Consider the following 26,932-nt stretch of genomic DNA (forward strand, 5'->3'; position numbering starts at 1 on the left):
TACATACGATTTTATATCAGCTAACTAAATACATATAAATTAATAGACAGTTTAATATCCGATGTTTGGAAGGCTAAGTTAATAAATCTATCAACAAAAAAATATGTTTTTTAAATCTGGCCATTACATACACCAACGCATTTTCCTCAGCCAAAGTCGCAGGAAATTGGACGAGTTACGTTGCCTAGCAATGGTACGAATTCCGTAAATAGTGGGTTTTGGGGGGTTACATTACAAGATCGGATGATAGTTGTCACTGGTTTACATGCACCATTCACTTCTGTTCAAGATACTGAAATGAAAATGCATTTATTTATTTTCTTTCTTTTCCTGCATATTCTACACAGCTGCAGAAGTATGATGGTAATTTTTAACAGTAATATGAAAGCAGTAGGGATCATAACAGCATGACATGTTCAAATTTTATAGATTCACCATTTGAGGATAAAACATGTAACAAACATTAATACGTAATGTGTTTGTAGTGGGCTCGAACCCTAAGGCCAGTAGTTTAATTACATTACTGCTGGGCATTTGAATGAGGCTATTAATTCCAAATCCTCCAGGGACATTGGTTGGCTCCACCTCCACATTTGCTCACTTGTTGCTTTTGACACAAATACCTAGTAAATAGCATAGCACAATAATGGACATAAAAAAAGTTGAGCATAAACTCAAACATGGAAATCACATCATTGATTTAGATTATTTGTGCTCTTGATCACAGGCTACCAAGGCAGTCTGTATTCTTCCCATAGTGATCTTACCTGGAAAAACACAGAATTTAGTAAAGAAAGAGGAATGTCAGACCAATTATATATTAAGATCTATGTCTGGGGGGGGATAACATTTATAGGGTTGCATTTTTAATTTGGTTTCCCACTCTGATGTGGAAGGTTACATGTTCTACCTGTGCTTGTGTGGGTTTCCTGAACTTGTCGTCTCTAGGTATCCCTTTATTTGTGGATGTGACGGACTGGTATTCAGGCCAGAGTGTATCCCACCTCCGGCTCTTTGTTTCTTGGGATTCTCTTGCTGAGACCCTGAAGTAGATGAGTCCTGGAAAAATTGATCCACATATTCTTATAACTGTTCATCCAGTTTGGGGTTTCAATGAGCCTGAAGCGTATCCCAGAAACCACAGGCCACAAGACAGGGAATATTCTACGTGGGATGCAGTGAAATAGATGCAGCAAAATAAATTAATGAAAAATATATTGTAGGAAATCTGAAGTCAAAACACCAAACACTATTTTAAAATTATTTTTAATTGTTCACAGTTAAACACAAGCAACTGCTTTTGAGAATTTTCAGAAGTTTCTCTTACAATGGAATTTCCATTTCATCCCCAGTTCAGTTTTTGACAGATTGTACCAAACCACAGCCCCCTGGGTTCATCATAGTTGTATTGGCATTGAAAGTGGATTGTTGTACATGCATATAGTAGCAAAGCAGACAGAGCAACAGCAAACTTTCAGTGGACAACAGGATTAAGAATGAAAATCTGAGTTCTGAACCTAGCAATTATGGAATACTGTCATTTTAAACACAAATACCTTTTAACATTACATTTTGTTGAAGAAAAAAAATACTCTGTCGATGACCACTACATATTTGTTGGAAAAAAGTTCGGTTGAAGAGGGCATAGATTTTGGTCAGTATTAATACATTTTGGCATCATACTCACCTTCCAGATAAGCGGAGAGTGACGCTTCATTGTGGGCTAAAATCAGAAGATGACTGGATATTTAATACATGGCAGTTCAAGATTCAGGCATGTAAGGTGTAAAGGGGTGCTTTCTCCACAAGGTTCATAGACATATTTTTAAGTGGTGGGTTTTGAATTGTTGAAGTTGAGCTGTGCCATTATGGACAAAAACCACAAATGATAGGGGAGAATCTTTTCATCCTGGTAACCAGCCAGCGCCTATAGGAACATTTAAGTTTTCTTACAAAGAATGAAGAAAAAACATCCTTGAAATACTGAATCAGGATCATCATCAGTCAGACTAACAGTGGTGGAGCCTCAGAATCAAGTAGAAACACCGGTTTCCAGCGGTATGGCATTCAGCTAAAACCTTCCCAATTACACATCCTGCAGCTTTCAATAAGACCAAAGAAGAAATGCTATCCAAAGAAAGAAAAGATATCCTGAATTTTGGGCCCTTACTCCAAACTGATATGTTGTGAGACAACAGTCTATTATTTGTTTGGGGGGGAGGGACAAAGATTCCAAAAGATCCCTCCCAGTTCCGCACACGTGTATATAGAACTGGAGAGGCATGGGGAACGTGGTGGGCAGCTGGAGCAGTCTGACACACAATAATAAGCCTGATTGTTTCAACATGTGGGGCTCACAATATTTATCAGTCATTATAAATGATCTGGTAAACTGGTTCATCATCAACAGAAAAATATACTGCAAGAGTTTAGTGCAATGACTGTTTATAGATATTCCCAGATAAAGCTGCCAGCAATGCAATCTGAACTGTTTTTAAGATTTAATCACAGACTGGCACTCTGACCTTACTGGTGAAAACTAGATGCCTATTGTTAATCATTAGCCTGGAATTCCAGATGGGACTTAATTTCATTTACTTTATCAGTAACTGCAAAATCTGTTTTCTGCAACTTACGTGCCTCTCGTCATTAATATGAGCCCCTACAAAGCCAATAAATTCAGGGAGGAAAAAAAAAAAAAACTGATGACAATCTGGCCTTCATATATATGACAAAATAAGAGGCACGAGCTTTTAGGAGCATGACCAGCTGACTTAAACAACTCAAAGGGCTCTTATTTTGATATTAAACATGGTTCCTAATGTTCAGAGAGAAAGCCCCCCAGCCCACCTTCCATTGAATTAATTTTTTAAAACGTTCCGTCTCTACTGTTTACTGCAAAGTGTTTATGAAAGACATTGCACTTGTGACTTGTTCTTGTAATCCCTGCAGAAAAGCCCTGTCATAAAGCATTAGGAAAAATGTTGCAACGAGATGACAATAGTGCAAAAATAAATAGGTTTTTAAATTGTTTACTTATCATAAAAGAGCACCTCTGAGTTCAGAGCTTTGATTTATCGTAACTTGGACACAAATCACGCAACCACACGTGTGATCCTGACTCCTAAGAGAAGCAACACCAGCTTGTTTCTCATTTTCTTGACCACTTTTGCTGCAAACAGTCGTCTTGAATAAAAAAAGAAAATCTTACTTCGAATTTCGATTTCACCGCTTTTGTCCCATTTCGTGTGCCCTAATTCAAGCTTTTCATGAAAATGTGGAATACTTAATCTATCCATTGTTAATGTGAGATAAATGGTAAAGCACCCCGCTTCAGACACCCGTTTCTGGGGAATAATGCGCTTCTCTGCTCTAAAGTAGCACCGTGGCTCAATGCTCAAGCAGGGATGTGGGATGTGAAGGGGGACGGGTAGGTTTTTTTGTATCCGCTTTTTTTGCCTTTTCAACCTTTTTGCTTTCTCAGGGCCTAGACTCAGCCAGTATTCTGCTGTCCACTTCAGGAATGGGAAAGGTACTGGAGTTCCTTACATACCCCCCCCCCCCCCATTCACTCTCTCACTCACGCACAGTTCAGTTAACCACCCCCATCTCGTTTCTCCAGCCGCGCTAGTGATGTGTTTCGTTGTAGTCCATGATTCGTAGCTGCTGCTGCCTCTGCCACGTCCCGCCGAGCCTGGGTACATCCTGGATGCTGGCCTTCTGTTCTCCGTCTGCTTGGGTCCCCTTTATGGGAGCAGCCTGTGCGAGAACCTGTGTGGCCACGGTACCCTGAAGGGCAGAGATGACTGCGGGGCAAGGGGCAGGGTTCCCCACGAGCTCCACGCTCTTCTCAGTCTTTGAACCCTGGGGGATGCAGGCTGGAGGCGGTAGGTCCCCGTCACACTGGCTCTCGCTCTTGTTGCGGAACAGCTCTCTGGCCCGCATCCCCAGGAAGCTCTTGGCACTGGGGTAGGAGCCCACGGTCAGCGGGGTGTTGCCGGGGAGAGGCGTGAGGAACGGCAGGTGGGACGGGGAAGGCCCCGGGGCCTGGGCCCGCGGCTCCAGGCTGCCGTTTAGACTCGCTGCCATGCCGGACTGTGGCTTCCCAGGAGATAAAGTGCAACCATTGTCTGTTGGAGGCTCAAAGGGACCACACGCCCCAGCCCTTGTGCCTGCCTTCACCTGACCCGTTGGTACTGGGATGCCATCACTGTTTGGGCACACAGAAAAAATGACCGTAAATACAGACACTTCGCTACGCTGCCAGCTCAGTGAAGGTCATCCCTGTTATTACATCAATGCAAAAATGGCTGAAGAGAGCCAATTTCATATAGCCAGGTGTGTGGAGCTCTGTGAAGGGACGGTCTCTCACCGAGAGCTGGGCAACTAATCGAAAAATAAAGCTGACATTCAGAACCTCTAATCGACAATCTTGGCCGGTTACTTGTTTTTTTTTTAAAATTTTTTAATTTAAATTCTGTTAATACTTTCCCCAGTGTGTGCACATGTACTGTCCCCTTAAAAACATACTACCACGTGTGTTGTCACATGACTCTGCCGCATCCAGTCTGTGACATGGTAGTAACCATGGAGGAGAACTCAAACACAGAGCTGACAGAGCAACTCCAGCAGCTTGTACCAAAGAAAAATGCCGCGTCCGTCGTTTGAACACATTGTGGCTTTAGTGAAGTGGACAACAAACAAAAACAGGTCAAAAGTCAATACAACAGAATGGAAAAAACAGTTTGAGCTACCAAAGGTAATACCACCAATTGGTTTCAACATTAGCAATATTTAAAACACAGTGGAAACTGCTTATAATGATCACGGTTATAGTGATAAACTGTTTGTACAGGAATGATTCTGACCCAAGCTTTTTGATCTATATAAATATGGTTTAATTAGTTTATCCTAATCAAGTAGTCTGCTTACAGTGTTCATTTTGGGTCTTCTACATAACATATGGCAAAAATTAAAATGATGTCTTTTTCCACTTGACTACTTTGCCTTGCAGTAAACCTGCTTCTGGCTAGCTAGCGGTGGCTAATGGTGCATGCCCAGAAAAAAGCCATTTTCTTTCAATGACAAATATACTCAAAGATTATGATAAACTGCCACAAACGAGCCAGGGAGATGCAGCAGTGAAAAGACAAAAAGCCATGTTTTATGTACAGTACTGTACTGCAGCATATTTGAATTATACACAGTTCAGTAATTTGTGCAGTGCTGTAATTTGAAAAGCATTTAAAACAGCTGTACTGTATTTTGAACGTAAATAAAATTCAGTAAATAGTGACACTGTCCTTTTCATTGCCTTATATTCATGTAATGAATATACAAATGTCAACTAGATGGCAATCTGCCTGAGACAAAGAAAAAGAAATCTGTCATAATGATTATCCACTTATAGTGATCAATTTCACCCAGACAGATGTGATCACTAGAAATAGTTTGTTTGCAAGAAATGCAAAATGCTACGATGTGACCTTTTTCACAAGACGTTTTCATCTCAAGCGATATGCGCTTTGATTTCAGTTGCTCAAAACAATTAATGAATAACCATAAACGGTTCATCTGTGTGTATTTCATCCAATTATTTTAAAAGCTTGGAGATATAGTCTTTCATTAGGAAAAATATCCCAGCTTCAATATTTGAGTGTATTTGCACTATAAACCTTATCAATTAAATATGAGGGTGAAAAGACAGATAAAAAAAATTGTATCATCAATTGTAATCAAGGTAAAATTTTCAATCAATTGTGATATTAATCTGAGGTTATATTGCCCAGAATTGCTCTCACCTGAATTCTGTGGCTGCCAGAGGCTCAGCACCGCCCTCTGCTGGTAGGCTGCCAGCAGAAGGGCTTTTCGTCTCCAGTCGTCCGTAGAGCTGGAGGAGCTCTGTCTGTAGGAGCTGGGAGACTTGCTTTTGGGCCTGGTACCTATTTTCCGAGGCCTGCAGCTGCCCTCTAGAAGACAGGCGTAGACACCCGGTCATTAGAACATGGAGAACTGGCCCAAACATGGATGCTGACCACAGTATACACCTTATATTTATAAAAGCATGAGCATTTTCTTGCATTATATAACATTTGCATGGGAGGATGGGTAGCCAGTTGACCTTGGACACCTAGAGATTTTTCTCTTCCATACGGTGGTTTTGGTTCTGCTCCTTGATCATGTTCTGGCATGTTTCCTTCTTCTGTTGTTCTTATATCAAGAACCATTAAGTATCTATGTACTAATACATACAAATTCCTTGGGGCAACTGCGTTGTGAAAGACACTGTATAAAAATGAGCTGAAATGAATTACAGACCGTCAGAGGGGCAACAAAGACAGCCGTAGAGTTTAGCACCCTCCTAACCCTTCCCCAGATGTCAAAAGGTAAAAGCTGTACTTGGCCTGGCTCTTGACATCCTCCAGGAACAGCTTCTGCTCTACAATGAGGTGCTCCTTCTTGGTCAGCTGCACCTCCAGATCCCCGATGCGCTGCTGCGCGGCCTCCAGCCGCTGGCTCTGCTGCAGCATGCTCTGCTGCAGCTTGTCGATCTCCTTCCTTGTTGACGCGCGCAGCATCTCTGCCTCCTGTGACAAGCAGGCACAACCGTGAAGCGCGTGCGAGGCAACGGCGACGCAGTCAGATACTCGAGGGGCACTGAAGTCTGCCGCCAAAATAAAAGGCCATAGCCATCAAGCCATCTCCTGCTACTAAACAAGTATCCAACAAGCTTTAATTAGCCAAGACAACCCCAGCCCACACCCATCCTAGTGAAGCTTGTAAGCCAATTAAGCTCCTGCGCTCTAAAGATGGGGACCTACACTAATCCTTGGAGATAAGGTGCCCACCGAAAACCCCCCCTCCCCCCCATGCCCCCACCCAGTTCTGTACCTTTCTTGTGTCAGGGCCCAAGTGCTGCAACTCCTTCACACAAAACTTGTTGACTTCCCCCAAGAGTAGCAGCTGTTTATTCAGGAAGCCCATCTGTTGCCGCAGGGCCTCGCTGTTTGTCAGCTAAAACACAGAGGGAGAGAGTTGAAGCCGACATTTACCAAATTTAATAAATTAATAATCATTCAGCAGGCAGGTGCTCAATCAACCCCCATCCCCCCCAATCAACCCAGATAATATAGTAGGTTCCTTCAAAATCAACCATCTTGGAATTATTATGTATGTTTTTAGGTAAAAGAAGTGTAGAATATCCAGAAATGTGTACATGTATCATTTTTACCAGAAGACAGTCACACCATGTTTCTTACATCTGTAAAGCTCTAGCATACTGTCCTGGTCAGAGAGTGATGGCGAAGGAGACCCACGAATGACATCACCGTGGCTCGCAGGAGGCCTCACCTTGACGGACAGCTGGCTCAGCTGGTGCCCCGTGTTGCACACCCGATTATTGGCCCTCTGCAGCTCGGCCTCCAGCTCACCTGTCCTCCTCTGACACTCCTGCAGCTTGGTCTGGTGACATCACATCAGACAGAAGGCCTGCACTTCACCGGTCAGGGATGTGGCAGCTGTCATGACACCTCTGTATTTAGGTCTTTACACTTATCTAATGCTACTTGCAGGCACCCCTTTGCAGTAAGGCCGTCGCACGGCATGCTGCGTAACCATGGCGACGGCAGCGTACCTGCAGCTCCTGGTGCCTGCCGTAGTGCTCGTCGCGGCTCTGCTGCAGCTGCCGGACCTGACTGTACAGCCGCGTCACCACCGACTCCCGGTCCTCCCACAGCTGCTGGTAGCGCTGCTGCTCCACCTGCAGGCTCGCCTGCAGCGACTGGATCTCCACGTCCTGCAGCTTCAGCTGGTCCTTCTACGGGGGGGGGGGGGGGGGGGGGCGGACAGGGAGGGGGATGAGCAGCTTGGTACAGAGTGCTACAAAAACAACTGAAGCGCCTGATCATTGCCAAGAGGGGAAAAAAGACCCCAACTTACAACCTACGAGACTCCCACATCCAAAGTCCTTTTTTTTGCTCAGGAGTGTTTTTATATTCTGTGGGCTAAAAGCACAGGCAGCAGCAGGCCGCCAAGACCAAACGTTACCATGGCGATATTTTGCTCCTCCAGCGCCGTGGCGTTGATGATCCGCCGCAGGAGGCGCCGGTTGCGGACGGCGTGCTGCTCCCGCTTGTAGCGCTCGTACAGCAGCTGGCTGTGCAGCAGGATCAGCTGACTGCGCAGCGTGTGCAGCTCGTCCAGGGGGGCGGAGCCTGGCCCGGATCACGAGGAAAGAGCAGCGGAAACCAGCTGACATGCTGCATACTGACCCAGGCTCTCCCAGCAGGGACTGCCTTCACAGAACCGGCAAGCCGGATGTGGAGATGCCTATTTATGTGACGTTTGCGCTGAGCACTGATTAACACTAGAGTGGTGGAGCTGATTTAACACTAGAAGCTAAAAGTCTATGTAAATACGCTGATTAAAAATAAAAAACCCGAACGGGTATAAATCCACATAAGAGTTTGGGTTTGGGTGTGCATTCGAAGCTGCAGCAGTGTAAACAAAACATTCCCATAATTTTTCGCTGATTTTCACAATACCTTCCACTTTAATACTCTGTTGTTTACCTCCAAAGTGCGTCCAGTCAGCTGACTTGCTTGGCAAAGGTAGTCTGGAAGAAGTAACCATGAAAGAGTGTTTAAGGGAGGGGCCTGTGGTATGCAGCCAACTATGCAACTGTAAGACAGGCAGAGCAGGCCAACACACACACCGGCTCTCTGATGGTTCAGTCCTTCTCATTCCTCAACAAAGGGGACAGCACAAAGACACCTCTTTGCACAACCCCATCTCATTCAATTTTATCGTTAAAAGGAGTGATGCAAGTGCCCTGTTTTTCGGGGACAGAGAAACAGCCAAAGCAGGATTGTACGTGGAGAACTGAACAGAAAAGCCACTGTTGGGATTGCAGGCTCGTTCTCAACACCATGGGGCAAAGAGGACAGTATCTGCAACTGCTTTTAAACTCCAAGTGATTCGCCCAGAGCACGTCCAGGGAGTGCTTTCCCGGCCACACAGATACACACAGAGACAGATAGAGCCACAGAGAGACTCAGACAGACACAGACAAAGGCACAGAGATGCACACAGGTGGAGACACCACAGAGACAGATAGAGCAAGAGATAGAGCTGTCTCTCACTCTGTATTTGTCCGTACCTCTCTGCACAGACAGACAGACAGGGAGAGAGACAGTCACACAGACAGACAGATATGGGGAGAGAGACAGACAGACAGAGAGAGAGAGAGAGAGACAGAGAGAGAGACAGACACACAGACAGACAGATATGGGGAGAGAGAGAGAGACAGACAGAGAGAGAGAGAGACAGAGAGAGAGACAGATATGGGGAGAGAGAGAGACAGAGAGACAGACAGAGAGAGAGAGACAGATATGGGGAGAGAGACAGACAGACAGACAGAGACAGACAGATAGAGAGAGAGAGAGAGAGAGACAGACAGAGAGACTCACTCAGTCACATACCCACACAGGCAGACACATACAGGCAGGGCACACCCCCACAGTTGCCTTCCTCTCCAGCCCCCCCAGCTCACCTCCTGAGCACCTTGTCATGGGCGTCGCTGCCCTGCTGGATGAGCCGGTCCAGGACCTCCAGGGGCGACGTGGCTGCCACACCCTCCCCCTCTTTCTCCTCCGGCTCCACCTCCCCTCCAGCTACCCTCTGGGCCTCCGATGTCCTCTTGGCCACATACACAAGGGCGGCCCTGGGAAGAGCCAGGTCAAACAGGCTCTCGTAGGCCGGGACGGCACCCCCCCGGCATGGACTGGGGGACAACAGGCCCACCGCCTCCTCATCAGGGACCAATGGGCTGTGGGGGGTGTGGCCAGGAAGGGAGCGGTCGATGGGGGTGAAGGACCAAGGCACGTGACGCTCAGAGGGCTGGGGGGGCCCATCGGGCCGGTCTGGGGTGGAGGCGGCGTGCCGGAGCTCGGCGGGGAGGCCGGGCAGCACCGGAACCTGCGGCTTCTCCCTGATGCCAGTCAGCATTTCTGTAGTGCGGTAGAAAGGGGAGTCGACGCCCCGGAGGACGGGCGGCTCGCACTGCTCTGCTGTTATCTTCTGCAGTTCCTCCGTGATGGCGTCTGTAGGGTGCGGGGGCAGCGTGATGACAGGAGCAGATGGGGGGAGGGGGCAACTAGCAGGGCAGGGACACCTGTTTATAGAAGCTGTTCGCTAAGCATTCCGCAGCCATGCTAAGCAGGGAAGCACACACTGACGCTACCCACACCTGGCAGAGGTGCTAATGCAGACTGATGGCTCACACTGCCGTCCCCCTCCCTGCCACTAGGGGTCGCTCACCCTCTTCTCGCTCCTTCTCCGTGCGCTCTCGCAGCTCCAGCTCCTGCTTCTTGATGAACAAGGACAGCTCCGGCAGGGTCATCGTCTTCATGCTCTCTGTGGAGCCATCTGTCAACAAGCACAGCAAACGGTCTACAATATTCCAGACAATCTGGAATATTCTCCAGCCATAAACTCTGCTGCATATTCCAGAAAACAAGCCGGACAAATTAAAACAGTTCCTACATAAGTATTCACTGCATGAACTATTTCCATTTGGAATTTGCTGAAAGGGCTGAAGAGGCGAAGCGAAGGGTGTTCAGCAGCTGACCTCTGGGTGGCGCCATCTCAGGCCTGCTTTTCTCCGTCTCTTTGACAGGCTCTTGTCTCACCAGGCTGGGTCTGGGGTGCTCCAAGGCTCGCCCATCCTGCAGATGAACATGGGCTTTAGACCTCTCAGGCAGTGTTGGGGGAGATACAAAGCTAATCCATGACAGACAGAGGTGGAAAGTTCAGGTCCAGGAAGTAGAAATCTAGACCAAGATTTTGTTTCAACCAGCCACCTGAGTAATCTGTGCCTGAGTGACTCTTGGTTGGTTGAAACAAAACCTTGGTCTGGATTTGTACTTCTTGGACCTGACCTTTCCACCTCTCTCTGTCATGGAGTAGTTTTGTGGGTAACTTCAGTTACCAGAACACAACCCTTCCTCAGGAGCATGGAGAGCAACTTGCAACAAGTCCAAGTCAAAAAGAATTACATAAAACTGGACCACAGTTATTCGGGTAGTACAATACAATACCCTCACCAACAACATGTGTTAAGACACACACTTCCAGAACACTTACTAATTCTGTTAAATCTCCAGCAAAGTTCTACTTTGCGAGGCCCTTAATACTCTTCTCCAACACCCCCCCACCTGTTGGCATGCAGTGTGAATCTGCACTGTACCTTGTTTGGTGGCTCCGCTACACTGGGTGCCAGAGAAATGTGTATAAACTCATCAGAGAGCGTTGGCGTTGAAGAGGAGGTACCCGGGGTACTGGAGCAAGGGGTGCGTTTGCCACCTGCTGTCAAAGGGACTCGTGAGGAACCCGGACATGCAAACATCCATGCATTAAAAGTCAGAAGCCCATCAGACCGGCTACAAAAGGGCTCACCCAGCATGCCGTGCACACGGCCCTGAAGGTAGGAGGCACTCTGGGACAGGTCAGTGACGTTCGTAGGAGAAATGCCGCGGGATGATGGGGGCGTGGTCATGCCGCACACGGAGGAGGGGCTCCAGATGAGGTCCTTCCCTCCAGAGGTGCCGACATCACCATTCTGCTCCAAATGTGGCGATCACACACGCAGACAAAATCGATCAGAGACGAGAGCGACACAGAGCCTCAGGAATCCAAAGCTGAATGGCAGCTAGTCACATGACGCAAGACGGCGGTCATGCGGTAATAAGTGTTTGCATTGCACTCCCTCATTTCATCCTTTGTGTTTTTGCATAAACAATCCAGTGTTCTCATACAGGCAGGGAGAGAGGTAGCCTCCCTCTGTTAAACACACCTCACTCAGTAGCACAACTCAAAAGAAAATCATGCGGATCACAAGTCTCACTTAAGGTTGGTTAATATTAGCACCTAGCCAACAAATCTTTACAGAAAATAAAGAAAAAGAACAAAAAAACACTTGTGACTGCTTTCAGAACAGAAGAGATACTGGCAGGGTTTTAAAAATATCGCTAGTGTGGGAAAATGGAGCTCAACGAGCTGCATGAGTGTGTCGGTGCGCCAATGTCATTTCCAGGGTCTGTTAGCCAAGTGGGGAAACAACACTTGAATATGTGATTGGGTTTGGCGGTGGGGGCAGGAAGATTAGCACTAAATCTCCCACTACATATAACAGACACTTGAGAAGGAACTAAAAATGAAGAGAGAAGATGAGAAGTGTCAGAGTAAACAAGAGAAGTGTCAATTTCATTCACATGGCAGAATACCAAGCTATCACACTCCTCAAGAATTAATGCTACTTCTGAATGCTACCTTCAGTCTTGACCGACATTGAAAATTTACAGGGATTTACATTACACACTTTTACCTATAACATCTGTCTTCATGACAGATACGACAAAGTAAATCTAAATAAAAATAAGATTTAAATGATAAAATATTAAAATTATAAACACCACAGTCCTTTTAGATTGCTGGTATGGCTATATCAAGCTGAACTTCACAGCCCAATGGTGATCATTCAGGTCGTAAGCAGATCTGCCACCACATCATCACGCCCTGCAGGAAGGGCCTATAGTACGGTTTGGTCATTTCCACCCCTGTATAGTGGGGAGGGGGCTCTTACCTGCCGACGGGAGCTCTGGGGGCTTTGATGGAACGGTAAGGTCAGGGGTAGTGGGAGGGGTTGGCGTAGGGCAGAAAAAGAAGTTGAGGAAGAGCTTCCTGAGGAAGAGAGAAAATAAGGAAGGAAAAGGCAGTTACTACAGAGAGAGTTAAAGACACAGAGCTGTCAGGTGCCGAGGATTGTGGGTGAGGCCTGACCGAAGCTGGTGTGGAGGTCAGAGTAGGGGCTGGTGGTGCAGTCCAGGTAACGAAGCTTCAAGGGAGGGTGACTGCGCTCTGGAATGTTCACGTAGCCCTCCTCACAAGAAGCCTCCTTAGGGTCCAGGGACACCTTGGCGCACTCGATGACGATGTCATGGACCTCGAACCGCTTCCACCTGCCAAGGCGCACGAGGAGCGATGCGGTTCTGAGAAAATGAGACTCGCCTAGCAGCAGAGCACTCTGTTGACGGTCAGGATCAGCGTGTTGCTCACCTTGTGGGGTCGAGCTCATGGTCCTTGGTTCCAGTCACTAATTCCGGGTGTATCCGCACGTGTTCCAGCATGGGCTACGATGTAAATGAAAGCACAACAACGGAGACAGAATCATCATCCATACCTTCACTAAACATAACAGAAGGAAACCCATCGTGACCGTGTCTGCTGAACAGAGTCCAGCTTTTGCGTTACGTTCCTCGAATGGTCTTATGTTGCACTTCTAGTCCCTGAATAGTCTTACTAGGTTCTTGCTTTGTTAGAAGCTGCTGTGTAGCTCTAATTCCAGTGCTGCGTACACTGCACATTCACTGGAAGCTCAGCATAGCTGCTCCTTGATAGCATGAATGTTATTTGCCTCTCTTGCACATCACTTTGGAGAAAACTGCTAAATGTATAAAATGTAAAATACCATTCTGCCATGTTTGACCGTGCAGACTAGGGCCTCAGGCTCACCTTGACCACCTCCTCGAATGTGTCCATGTTCTCCTTCATACTGTAGTGAGAGCGCAGGTAGGAGACGAAGTTGCAGGGGAACATGCCATAGAGCCGGTGAAGAAGCGAGTAGACGCTGGCATGCAGGTGGATCAGATAAACGTCTGTCACGTGACCTGCATGCAGCAGATGGCCAGAGAGCGAGCAAACATCAGCGTGCCGCCTCATCTCGTATTTCCACTATAATCCCACCATCATCCCCCGAAATCTCCTCCTCTCTCATACAGATTATGTCCAAGCCTTCGGTTCTACGGTCCAGAATAAGGGCTGGCAAACTTAAATATGACTTTGACACAAAACCACGGAGACAGCGTTAAACCAGAGTCGCAGACCTTGATTTTTCGGACTCCAGGCTGCCAGGCGGCCGAAGATGTCGAAGAACTCGCAAAGATGCTGTTTGCCGACCTGCGGGACTATGGGCAGCAGGGTGATCAACACCAGGACCCCGGTTATAAGCACTACGATATTGGAGTCCGTCTGTGCGACCGAGAGAAAAGGAAAGGCACAATCACTGCCATGACAACAAGAGAATGCGAGACAGTGATGCCAGAATACAAGATTCTACAATAAATAAATAAAAGATCTTCCCCCATAAGCTGGTCTCCAGCCGACCAGCGTGCTTGTGAGTAGAAACCTTGTTCCTGGTTTCACACCAACTTTGCTGGGACCTTCTCACCCCCAGGACCTGCTTACCTTCAGGCATTTCAGGAGCGAGGAGAAAAGAGGGAAGCGCGCAATCTTGTGGATCCAGGGAGGCTGCTTGCGGATGATGTGTCCCAGCAGGGTGAGTGCGTGAAGGCGGCATGCCTGCTTGTTCATGCATTCATTTATCTTTTCCAGAAGATGCTGAGAGATGAAAAGGAGGGTGTGGTTACTGGCCAGGGAAGCTGGGGTCATAACTGGGAGAGGTGGCAGCAAAGCACCGTGACAACTGTAAGCTCCTGGAGGGATGCACTGCACTACAAGCTTATTTGTGGTGTCCTGGTCCCTCCTCACGAAGGCGACGACCCAACTAAGAAGCAGGTGACTGGATGGCAGGCCGCTGACTGTTAATTACCTTGTCGTGTGGTTCCCTCACAGAGGACAGGATGTGCTGGGTCTGAGGGGAACCCGTTTCTAGGTAGTAATCGACCAGGCTGTTCAGGAGCACAGAGCCACGATCTGTCTCACACACACAGACACACACACACACACACAGAGGATAAGACAAAAGAGGCCTAATGTTAAACATGGAAGTTAACGACCGATTTACCCCAAAAGCGAAGGAGGAAGAGGACCAACCTGTGCTGAGGTGCTCGTTAATTAAACTCTTGATCTCATCAAGTTCGTGCAAGTCTGAGGATTCCAGAAGAGGGAGGACATCCCCGATGTTGAACTGCTCCCGCGACATGGCTACCGAAAAGGGGGGGGGTTGAGTAGATGCAAGAGCAATTGTGGTCAAGTGAATTGTGGGGTGGGGGGAGGCTCCAGTGATGCAGCTTCCTGTCCCACTGGGGCGAGTCCCAGTCCCTGGGCCAGGCACCACTGCTGGGAAAGGAAGTTAAGAACACAGTCAACATGAAGACTGATACAGCCATGAGAAAGGCAAGGCTTCCCCTCCAGTGCACCAAACAGGCAAAAGCGAGCCTTATTAATTAATGATCAGTTAATCCAGCTAAGTTAAAGCCCAGAAAGGATGTGATGCACATAGTTAAGTGAGCCACGCTTTTCAAATTGTAAAGATTAAAGGTCACATATGCCAGTACATTGATATCTGGATTTCATTCTTAGCAGCAGTAGGCAAACAGAGTTGGAAACATCAGAGCAGAGTTGCTCCCAGAGAAGATGCATTATAAACTCCTAGCATTAGCCTAGCGCTCACATATAGCATTACCAACCTCAGCTACCAATTAGCTTCAGCCATACATGCCACTGTATTCAACTGTATTGTTCAACACAAGAACAGCAGCAGGCAGCGTCCCCACTGAACAGCAAACTAATTTTTATGGACTGGTATTTTCACAGATTTCTTAAATTTTCTAAAAAGAAACATTATGCTCAGGTTATCTTATCAGTAATTTAATTGCATAATGGATGTTTTTACAAATTGTCACCCAAACATTACAAAACACACTAAGCTACATATTCTCCTGTTTGCCAGAGGGGGAGACAAACACCTCCAACCGGCTTAATGTTAACAAGTGTGCTCACCTGGAAAGCGGAAAACTTTTTATCCTTCCCAAAAGCGCAATCACACGGCAGCATTTTCCCCATTTAATAATAACCAAAGAGAGAGGACAAGCATCTTGTGGTTTGGGTCAATAGCGGCACATCAGCATTCATCCGTTTTCTATGCTCACTGATCCTATGCAGGGCTGCAGGGGCCCTGATCACAGTAGCTACAGGTGCAAAGCAGATTATAACCCAGGACAGGTGTGGCGACCCATCGCAGGACACACATGCAATTTGGCAGCTCCAATTCACCTTAGCATGTTTTTGGACTGTGGCAGGAACACTGGAGAACCCAGTGGAAACTCCACAACGGCACGGGGAGAACATGCAAACTCCAAATGCATGGAGTCACAGCGGAGACTCAAACCACACTCCACTGCTAATCACTGCACCACCACGCCAGCAGATTAAGTAGGTGACAAAAGGATGACAGAGGCCGAGCTGGAAAGAGAACTTCCGATCAAACCCCAATAAAAGTTCGTCAGCACCTTAGGAAGTGGGGGTGGATCAGCTAAGCCACACAAACAACCTTCGATCACAATAACACCGAAAGGGTTCTCACCAGGGGCCTGTTTCAGGAAGCAGGATTTCTTGGTTAGCCGGATAAGTTGTCAGATTTAAGGTAGTCTGGGCTAAATGGACTTTCTTTGTTCACTTATATTTACCCCAGACTACCTTAAATCCAACAAGTTATCCAGCTAAGCAAGAAACCCTGCTTTGTGGTACTGGCCCCAGAAGTATTACAGCATGGTATAATGAAGCAGCAGCTCTGAACAGGAAGGCCATACAGAGGGTGATGAGGTCGACCAAGAAGACCCCAGGGACCAAATCGCCTTCCATAAACTGCTGTAGCAACAAAGCAAAAAGTATATTATGGGAACCTAACCAGCCCAGGCATGAGCTGTTCTCACCCTGGTAGGATTTCCCACAACATTAGATCACTGACTGCCAGATTTAAGAGTTTTAACAGTTTCTTCCTCCAAGCTAAACCTGGACCAATCAAGCACTACATACCCCTGCCCTGTATGTGACCTCTATAATTTTTCATTGCACTGCACTATTGAACTAACTGTATATTTATTATTTGTATACTGATGGTCCTTTAAACAGTGGCTGGGCAAGAAAGGATTTCAAGACACTTGCCACACAGCCAAAGAAACATCTAAAATCTAATAACTCTCAGTCCACTTTGTCTTAACTTATTCATGCACAAATGAGGAAGTGATGACAAGTTAAACCTTGGTTCAAATTATTCACCAAATATGCATAAATCACATGCTTCATTTTCTGGTTAAATTAGGTAAACCCACTAAACAGATAACTTGACTCCCTAAAAATTGAGTGCCCTTGGAATCCACATTCACAGTAAATTCTCAAAATTAAAAACTGCTTTTGAATAAGACCAGCCAAGTTGTAAGGGGTTACTGAAAAGCTCTCCTCTGAATGTAGCCACACTAGTACTTGAACAGGACATAAAATACATTTATTCATGTGTTTTAAAAATAAAGATCTGAAGGTAAGCAAACAAAGTGACAAGCCTTGGAAACGTAGAGGACCCTCAATTACAAGTAAAAAACACTGTAATCTGAAATTTATGCAGCTGCCATATTAAAAACTGGATATGCAAATAAATGTGGCACCACATACATCAAGTACACTCACATATCAATGTTTTAAAAGCTAAGATTTAATGGGAAGTCAAAGTTCTAGCCTAAATCTAAATTTAGTTTTGTTAATGCTCAGACCCTGACCACAGATTAGAGTCCATCCTATTCACCTTCTTACCACTCACCCTGGACAAGGAAGCAGGGGAGTCTGGGGTCTAGCCCAGGCAGTACATGGTATAAGGCACATAGACACGCATGCACATACACACAGCACAGTACAGTACAAGGATGAACTTGCAAACTCCACAAACTCAAACCTTCAAGCTTGATGGAATGATGCAGCAATGCTACCTACTGAGCCATCACACTGCCCACATGTTCCATTCTGAATATAAAAATCATAATATTGAAAACACTTATTTTATGTTGTTTGCAGGGTTTGCCAGAAGAACTGCTGTAATGTCAGTTTTAAATACAGAGAAATCTTATCAGTGGGGACTGGTAGCTCCAACCCTTTGGAACGGAAGTGAACACCGTAGCTATTCATGTTGTTATTCTTCTGAGATTACGCACCTTCAGGTTGTTTTAAGCCTTGTACATACTGTGGACCTCTACAGCTGGGAGTGAAGGTGATTTATGCAAATTCGGTATAGTTCTCAAATGTTTAAAGTTTGGTCCATACAAATACTAGAACTCAATGTGCAGACAAAGGCCTACATACCCAAAAAGAAGTTCAGTGGTTTAAAACTCAACAGAGACACAGATGCATAGTGGATCGATGTTTTTTGGCCTCTGTAGCTTCAGCTGTATTGTATCAGGTTAAAGATGGTGTTTCAGTTTGTAATCATCTTCCGGGGTATACCATTATTTCAATCGCTCCTACCTACACAGGCTCCTACCTGTAATGAGTTACACTGTCATACAGAAGAAACACCGCGGTAATTATCGATTTGCTTTAACGCAGCTAGCTGTCTCTTTAAGTAATGAGAATTAACATTAGGTATGGTACCTAAGGAATTACTTAAAACTGTTGGGTCAATAAAAAAATGGTTGGTCATGTCGCTTTCACGTTTATCAAAACTGGCTTAGACATTGAAAATGGGTGAAAAGGAGAGTAGAATAGCCGAATTTTGCAGCCAGGTTGACATTAAAAGGACAAATTAGAACTGACCACTTCGCATTGCTACAACTAAACAGGAGTCGATACGACGACACGTGATGCAGTAAATAGTTAACATTATTCAATAGATTTCAAATAATTTAATTAACTTTGCTTTGTTTTGTTAAATAATAGAGAAAATACATAACTTGCATCTTTGTGAACTACAAGCATTTCAGCTGACCTACCAACGCTATGCATTGCACGAGCCATAGACAACATCTCATAACTGAAATTAAACGGTTTTTACCTTTAAAGAAAAATATCGTGCGTTTTAGCTTGTTAACTACAGTCACTGCCACCTAACTTGTTTCGTAGCCAAGTCCAGTATCTATCAATACGATGCTATAGTCAGCAAGGCAAAGATGGGTATAAATTAAAAGAAACCACTGTGACAACTCTAGTAAAAGAGAACGGACACTGCTAACAAAATAACTTTGAATGTACGCTATGACGTAAGGTTATAAGCTTAAACAGTGTGGAACAGATTAAATAAATATACCTATTTACCTATTACAGTAGCTCTACTCCACAGGGCGCCGCCATCTTGACCACATCGCCGCCCTCAGAAATCTTCATCCGCCACAGCAAAGACAAAATAATCCCCAAAGTCCCCAATATTACTTCTTACACAACGAGAAGCCAAGTAACAGAAATATAATTGCAGAAAATTGTGGTTTCTTTTAACTCGCTTGTTTATAGTTTGTTTTGAAGTATAAAAACTATCCATATGTGCCTATCACAAAAAACTGTTTACTGTTTCTTCGAAAGGTGGAAGGATGTGTTTTATTGTGAGGTGGCTTTCGCGTGACTCACACGCCTCGCGCAGGCGCCTCACCGAAATAGAACCAGTATGAAAAAAGTCTTTACTTTTAGCAGTTAAATATAATGTTGGAAGTCGTAAAGAAGTGAAAGAATGATATATATGTATTTTTTTTTCCAAGGACAAAAACAAGGCTAAATCCCCGTGAACACCGAGAGGCAAGCTAATTCGACTGTCGTTTTTTTTTTTATAATAACGCGCTTGATACTTTAGTGGAATCACATACAATTTAATAAGTAACATCCCTGCAAAAACTGCTCAAATACGCATTTCGTTAAGCCCACACAACACTTTCTTATTCAGTCAGATGTTATCGGTTTTGCTTATATTTAATAATCAACAACAGAATCCAAAGTCCATCCTGTACTGGTGAAAGTGACGAACTAACATAGATTCCCTCCTACCTTCCCAAAGAGGGAATCTTTAGTTCCAAAGGCTCATAGCAGATTCTCTAAGACTAAATGTAGATCAGATAGCATATTTTACAATGGCACAGCCGAGCTGCAAGCCCAAGTAAGAGCAGGAGTAACCAGAAACCTACAGCCTTAGATATGGGATTTATGAATCCTAAGAGCTGACTGGCTGAGAAAGGGCACTCCTCCGATCACATGCGAGACAAAGTCAGCAGGGAAACCTGAGCGTGTCGTCCCTATTCTCATACTCTGCCAAATAACAATAGTGACGGGTTGCACCTGTCTCATTCATGTTACGTTACTGTGTTAAATAATGTCACCGTAACGTCTTTACGTTTACAGCTGTCACTGACTTGTTGGAAAGTGTACTAAACATGACGTCATTTAACAATTTCCTTTTTATACCGATTTGAAGGGCGCATAATAGGGAGACCGGTGTTCTGTCGAGTTGAGCTACTTTGTCGAGTTAGGCTACTGTAGTGCTAATCGATAGCCCTAACCCTAACTCTTACCCTAACCCTAATTAACCATAATCCTAACCTCTAAAACCTAACCCTAATCCCAAAACGGTGGAACTGCACATTCGCAGAAAGGCTCAATAGCACGTCTTGATAGGCAGCTCAACTCGTCAGAATACCCGGCAGTTTCTTTAAATGACTAAATATACTGTAAGAATGAGTTACACTGACTGCCACTTACGTAGTATATAGATTACAAAAATCTATTTTCATTAAAAACTAGACGCTGCAATCCTGATTAGGATAAGCAGGTAAAAGATGGTTTGATTTTCAGCTGCAAAGGTTTGAAATTTTAGTTGCATTGTTTTTGGAGTTGTGGAAAAAAATATATCCCATACAAAGGGTTTTTTCCCTTTTTACCTTGGTAGCTGGACATATCAAGCAGTTAAATAGAATCAGTAGATGAAGGTAATGTAGTTGAACAAAAATTTGACTCTGCACTTTTATTTATTTACCAGAAAATAAACAAATAATAATAATAATAATACATTTTATTTATAAGGCGCCTTTCAAGTCACCCAAGAAAACATCCCCCACACTATTACACCACCACCAGCCTGAATTGTTGGGCAGAATAACATTTCCTTCTCCAGGAAAAAGTATGGACACCCTGGACTAATAGCTAATATTGTCCCCATGAGCAGAAACAACCTCAAGCAGGCATTTCTTACAACTGTATACCAGTCTGTGCTGTGATTGAGGGGTTTGACTTCCCCTTTGCAGAACTTTCCATTACTTTCTTTCTAGCCATTTCTTTGTGATTTCTTTCTGGCACGTCTGCCATGTAGATCTAATTTGTGCAATCTCTTTCTAAGCTGGTGGTGACATCAACAGTGGCAATGCTACCTGTAGGTCCCGCGATGATATTTTGTGGTTCTTAGAAGACATTTCAGCATCTTGCATTCTGCTCTCAGGCTGAACCTGCTTGGGCGGCCTGACCTGGACAAGTTGGCACTTGTTTGAAATCTTCACTTGTAGATAATCTTCCAGACGTTGGAGTGGTTTATTTCCAATTTTCCAGAGCTCTTTTTAAATCCCTTGTCATATGCATCTAGAACCTAGCGTTGGTAGGTCTAGAACCTTCTTTCTGGTGGCCTTAGAGAGCTCCTTTGATGGTGGTAGCACACCAGCAAAAAGCAAACAAGTAAAAACAGCTACCAATCCTAACACCTTAGGCTAAAATAACACCAATGCCCCCAAAATCCTCTATAATAAGCTTCTTATTATTTGTACCTGATCTAGTGCACCTGATTCTAATTTTAGGTTTAGATTTGAGGGAATGATAAATGTAATGATATTCTTACTAGTACCATATGTGAAATTTGCATTTATGTGTATTTAAATTATACAAAATGCAAAAAAGTACAAAATGTGACTGGTGGATGATGTTTGCTATATTACCTTCATCTATCAATATCTTTAAAATGAAGATTAAATTAAATGTCTGTATGCTGATATACACACACTAACCCCCCCGCGCACCCCCCCCCCCCCCCCACACACACACACACACACACACACTCTCCCTGGCCACTTTATTAAGTACAATTTGGACCCATTTTGCCTTCAGAACGGCCTTAATTCTTCATGCCTTTGTGGCACAGATTCCACATGGTGCTTGGAACACTCCTCAGAGACTTTGGTCCATGTTTACATGATAGTATCACACAGTTGCTGCATATTTATCTGCTGCACCTTCATGATGTGAATCTCCTGTTCCTTCAAATTCCATAGGTGCTCTGTTGGATTAAGACCTGTGGAGGCCATTTGAGTGCAGTGAACTCATGCTCATGTTCAAGAAACCAGTCTGAGATGATAAGAGCTTTGTGACCTGGCATGTTATCCTGCTGGAAGTAGCCATTAGAAGCTGGGTACAATGTGGTCATAAAGGGATGGACATGGTCAACAACAATACTCAGGTAGGCTGTGACATTTTAGTGATGCTTAATTGGCACTAAGGGGCCCAAAGTCTGCCAAGAAAATATCCCCCACACTATTACACCACCAGCAGCCTGTTGGGCAGAATGGATCCCGGCTTTCATACTGTTTATGCCAAATTCTGACCCTATCATCTGAATGTCACAGCAGAAATCGAGACTCATCTGGCTCGTCAACGTTTTTCCAATCTTCCATTGTCCAATTTTGGTGAGCCTCAGTAGCCTCAGTTTCCTGTTCATAGCTGACAGGAGTGGCACCCAGTGTGGTCTTCTACTGCTGTAGCCCATCTGCTTGAAGTTTCAACATCTTGTGCATTCAGGAATGCTGTTCTGCATAGCTTGGTTGTAACAAGTGGTTAGTTGATTTACTATTGCCTTTCTATCAGCTTGAACCAGTCAGGCCATTCTTTTCAGACTTCTGCCTCTCACAGGATGTTTTTTTCCTTTTTGACCCATTCTCTGTAAACCCTACAGATGGTTGTGTGTGAAAATCCCAGTAGATCAGCAGTTTCTTCTGGTCCTAACAACCATGCCACATTCAATCACAGTTAACGTTAAATCACCTTTCTTCCCCATTCTGGTGTTTGATGTGAACATTAACTGAAGCTGACCTGTAACTGAATGATTTTATACATAGTGCTTCTGACATATGATTACCTGATTAGATATTTGCTTTAACACGCAGTTGAACAAGTGTACCCAGAGCCACATAGAGAGAGTCACATAAATGCTTCATCATCACATGGTTCATGTAGTCTTTAGATAGCTCCAGAAAGTGTTTGGCGGGCAATTTGAATGCATTAAATACAAAGAGACAGAACAGTAATTTCTAGTAATTAACAGTCCATAAATGCATTGATTTATGCAGCACACCCACATGTGTATGTAGTTCCAATCTCAACGACTTAATCACTAATAAACACAGAAATGTGAATGGCGTGTCAAGCAGTTTGTCTGTGCGCTTTCCTCCATGTTGTCCTTGCATATAGTCTCCAGCATGGTTTGCTGGCTGCATGGGGATGCTCCAATCGCTCAGAGAAAGGGCTACAAATGTACGGTTTCCCCAGTGACACAGAGAGGTCAAGTCAGCATGCGAAATCTTAGAATAACTAAAGATTACAACAAGAAAAATCTGTGGTATTCCATATTTAAACACTGCATTTACACTTTTTCACAAAGACCGTGTCATGGGAAGCTTAATGTTTCATTTATTAAAAATAAGGAGGGAATGGCTTGCAAAATACAGGGAGTTGAGATTTGGGGTGCAAGGTGAAGGTGAACATTGGATGAAATAGCCTCAAGGCAACAGAATATGATTTTTTATTTGTCATTGTTGACACACCACAGCACACAGTGCACAACAACGAAATGTGTCCTCTGCATTTAACCCATATGTGACTTTTGTGACATAGCAGGGGGCAGCTAATTCAGCACCCAGGGAGCAGTGCTTGGGGATGGTACCTTGCTCAGGGTACCTCAGTGGTGTCTTGCTGGTCGGGGATTTGAACCTGCCATCTTCCGATTACGAGTGCGCTTCCCTAACTATTAAGCCACCAATGCCCCTTTATTATGTAATATTAGTATGTTGTTCATGGTTAATATTACATGTTGTTGTCTTTTTCCAGTATCTATTATCTGTTAACATTCCCTGAATCTGCTAATTTAGTGGGCGATAATCCACTAACATGCTTTAATGCACATCTTAATTTGATACTGGTGTGCTGATAATGTACAATCTGATTTTTAACATTTCTTAGCCTTTTAAAGTGCATCACAAATGGTTTATTCTACTGCAACTCTGCTGCTCTGCTAGTATTTGCTGCTAACTTCCGGGCACTATTGCAAGGCTCTCTCGAGTCCATTGTTGTGATGTGACTCTTTCTACAAGGGCCTGGGTGTTAGGATCTGCCCTTGTCCTGCCCCCTTTTCATTATGTCTGTCAAACCCCTGTTTGACCAGCTGATGTCGCTGGTCATCCCGTTCTGTGTTCCCCTTGTTTCCTGTAGTTAGCACTCAAATATGTTCTCCTGCTCCCTGGGCCACTGCATGGCTTGATAGGCTGAGCCAGCACTGTGTCATCCAGGCTTTCACTTCTATCGATGGTGGTAAATTTGACCATTTATATTTCTTTATTTTCTTGATCTATGAATTTGTGTTGTGGTTCCTTGTTGTTCCCTGTTTTTATGAATGTTCAGTTACCCTTGTTTTCTAGTCTCCTTGGTGTTTTGATCTTATATCTGTTGATTGCCTTTACCTGTGCTTGTGTTCCTTGTGCTTGTTACTACTCACACCTGTATCTTGTTGAAACCTTTGTTCAGTGTATTTAAGTGCTTGCCCTTATTCTGTTCCCCAGTCAGTTATTGTGTGTCTGTAGTGGTTCTTGCCATGTTTGCTACTGTGTTCTTGTGTTCCTTTTTGGGTTTAATAAAGTCCTTCTTTGTGAGCCATGGCGTATATCATCTGTCCTTCACAATGTCCTTCCATAACACTGGGAATACCTAAAAAAAAGTGTCCAGTGAGTGTATGCATATCATTTCAGGGTTGTTTAGTTAGACACAGATGAGGGTGTGATTTTGATTGTTATTTACATAGGAAACAGGAAAATCCAGAAAAAGGTGAAATTTGAATATAAGAGTAGGGTGTACTGTACAAACAACATTAAACGTTAACGAAAAGGGGATTATTTTATTTGGCCGTCTAGTTTTCCAGTGATGCTGGATTGCTTTAGGTGTTATAGAAAATCTATCCATTTCGTTGGTGGTGTTTTGAAGTTGATACAGGTCTTCTGAGTGCAAAGTCATTTGCTTAGCATTGCATGACTAAGCTGTCAGATTTACAGACAGCCCAAGGTGTAGCTCTGCTTCATTTAAATTAATCTGCATAACATCATCTTTTTTCCTAGGGTATTTCATTTCTCCCTGTCAGCAACCATTCATTTACCCTGAGATTTTTTTTTCTCTGAAGTACCCAAAATAGACCAATGCCATGTTTACCTGGGTCCCCAGTACTAATGGTAACCTCAAGTAACTAGTTACTTGAGTAACTGGTTAGCATTTGCATTGTAACTGAATTGTGAAAAAATAATCAGCAAAATTTACTTAATAGAAAATCTGTTATATGCCAGTCCTTGATGCTCTTGATGGTCCAAAATTCTGAAACTTCTTATTGCATGATCTTTCTAAGCATCTTTTGTATGTTGCTTCTGGGCTGCTGATACGCTGGTTTCCTGCCATAGTCGCAAGACCTGCTTATGGGCATCTCTAAACTAACCGTACTGTGTAACCTGTATCTGCCAGTGAAGGACTGGTGCCCAGTCCTGCTTCACATAGGTCAAACCATGACCCTGTACAAAGCAGCAGCTATTCTTATAAAAATGGGTGCTTGACACACTCTTACTGCTAAAAGATTGCTGTAAGGAACACATAGTCAGGTTTGTTTGCATGTTTTCATTCCACCAATGTCCCATTCTGGACAAGATATTCTGGTGAACTTGGTCAGTCCTTCTCACGTGCCCTAGCTCTAGACATCCTGCCCAAATTAAATTTTTATTTTCCATACTGGAAATTGCTCTTTGATAACTAGTCCCTGTAGAACCTGATCAGGGAAACCAAACCTTCTAGTATATATGCCCCCTTTTTATCCATATGAAGTTTGTTGCATTTTTCGCTGTGCTGGAAAATGTTTGGGTCATTTTATCCTTTTCTTTCTCTGTGGATAATATGTAAAAAATGCAACCAAATAAATCTGGTTCTATGCTGAACTTCTGTACCAATTTGCATAATGTTTCCCAGCTAATCAGGTGGTTAACTGTGTCTCTTTGTATTGTTATTAATGTCTTAAAATGTCATATCGGTGGTATGTTTATTTGTCTTAGTATTCTTAGTATTCCATTTATTACTTATGTTTTGCACTACGACCAACACGAATGACATTTCAGCTCAGTGTGTGACACCAGTCCTCATATATCTGAAGCTGATTATTAAAGATACTTTTACTTTTGAGTTGAAATTATAGCACAGAAATGGAAGTGTTTCACTATGGCTTCTTTGACTGTAGCTGGTGGGAGTTGCCCTGTCTTCACTAAATTTGGACAAAGGCCACCCAGGTCTCACATGAGCACGTCCGTCTCACATTATTAAGCAGACAATAGCCTCTGGAAATAAAACGTTTTGATGCTTTTAGATTTTTAATATTTAAACATATTTTCTTCCCTGAAGTCAGTTATAAGAGTGGACCATTTTTTACATGATATTTTCAGTTTCTTATTCTAGATTTTCTTTCCCCACAGCCTAAAAATATGATTCATGAATTTGCTGGACAGTATCTCAGTCTGGGATGGTACTTAGTTGCTGGGTGATGGAAGAAAATCCACAGGCTTTGGTTGAGAAGTGCTTCAGTGTCATGATTGGTCCAGTATTTACGGTCTGCATTGTAACTTCTTTTCAACAGAATAATCAAATACATCACTTAAAGTGATTATGAACCATGTATAGAATTTTAAGCCAATTGTATGCTCAGGATTATTATTGGATTCTAATAAATAAAAATGATTTTGTGAAGATTTTTTGCAGCCCCCTTAAGTCAAAAGTCAGGAACTATTGTTTTCACAATTATGGAAATTAAAATAATAGTTTCCAGCATAATCCATCCATCCAT

At 44.1% G+C, this 26,932-nt stretch overlaps 1 protein-coding gene and 1 long non-coding RNA gene across 9 annotated transcripts; one reads left to right on the forward strand and one right to left on the reverse strand.

Annotated features, from left to right (window-relative positions):
- Positions 1-1,249: 1,249 nt before the first annotated feature.
- On the reverse strand, positions 1,250-19,960 carry tsc1a (TSC complex subunit 1a). 8 transcript variants are annotated; one of them, XM_072703750.1, is made up of 24 exons: positions 19,813-19,960; positions 19,096-19,158; positions 17,782-17,811; positions 14,890-15,135; positions 14,666-14,769; positions 14,302-14,454; positions 13,941-14,085; positions 13,570-13,724; positions 13,114-13,187; positions 12,838-13,016; positions 12,641-12,738; positions 11,455-11,617; positions 11,246-11,364; positions 10,628-10,724; positions 10,318-10,425; positions 9,551-10,100; positions 8,571-8,614; positions 8,047-8,213; positions 7,634-7,816; positions 7,351-7,461; positions 6,892-7,014; positions 6,400-6,587; positions 5,802-5,969; positions 1,250-4,210 (listed from the first exon to the last, which is right to left on the reverse strand). In XM_072703750.1, exons 4-24 carry the CDS (start codon positions 14,996-14,998, stop codon positions 3,628-3,630), a joined length of 3,621 nt encoding a protein of 1,206 aa, XP_072559851.1. In that variant the 5' UTR covers positions 14,999-15,135; positions 17,782-17,811; positions 19,096-19,158; positions 19,813-19,960; the 3' UTR covers positions 1,250-3,627. The 8 variants fall into 8 exon arrangements, with proteins under 8 accessions (XP_072559851.1, XP_072559865.1, XP_072559854.1 ...); XM_072703764.1 differs by lacking the exon at positions 17,782-17,811 and having other exon boundaries at positions 14,890-15,000; XM_072703753.1 differs by lacking the exon at positions 17,782-17,811 and having other exon boundaries at positions 14,890-15,132.
- On the forward strand, positions 19,442-26,706 carry LOC140581334 (uncharacterized). Its single transcript, XR_011984403.1, has 3 exons — positions 19,442-19,566; positions 22,074-22,258; positions 26,565-26,706. It is a non-coding gene; the product is annotated as an uncharacterized lncRNA (long non-coding RNA).
- Positions 26,707-26,932: the final 226 nt, after the last annotated feature.

This window comes from Paramormyrops kingsleyae, chromosome 2, assembly GCF_048594095.1.
Source record: "Paramormyrops kingsleyae isolate MSU_618 chromosome 2, PKINGS_0.4, whole genome shotgun sequence".
Classification (NCBI taxonomy): domain Eukaryota; kingdom Metazoa; phylum Chordata; class Actinopteri; order Osteoglossiformes; family Mormyridae; genus Paramormyrops; species Paramormyrops kingsleyae.

Bases quoted from the DNA above. Each gene is read 5' to 3' on its own strand.
- tsc1a (XM_072703764.1), bottom strand. From the start codon at position 14,998: ATGTCGCGGGAGCAGTTCAACATCGGGGATGTCCTCCCTCTTCTGGAA. The intron at 8,615-9,550 runs GTGAGCTGGGGG...TACTTCTTCCAG, and splicing joins CATGACAAGGTGCTCAGGAG to ACTACCTTTGCCAAGCAAGT. The intron at 6,588-6,891 runs GTACAGAACTGG...TGCTTGTCACAG, and splicing joins TGGGCCCTGACACAAGAAAG to GAGGCAGAGATGCTGCGCGC.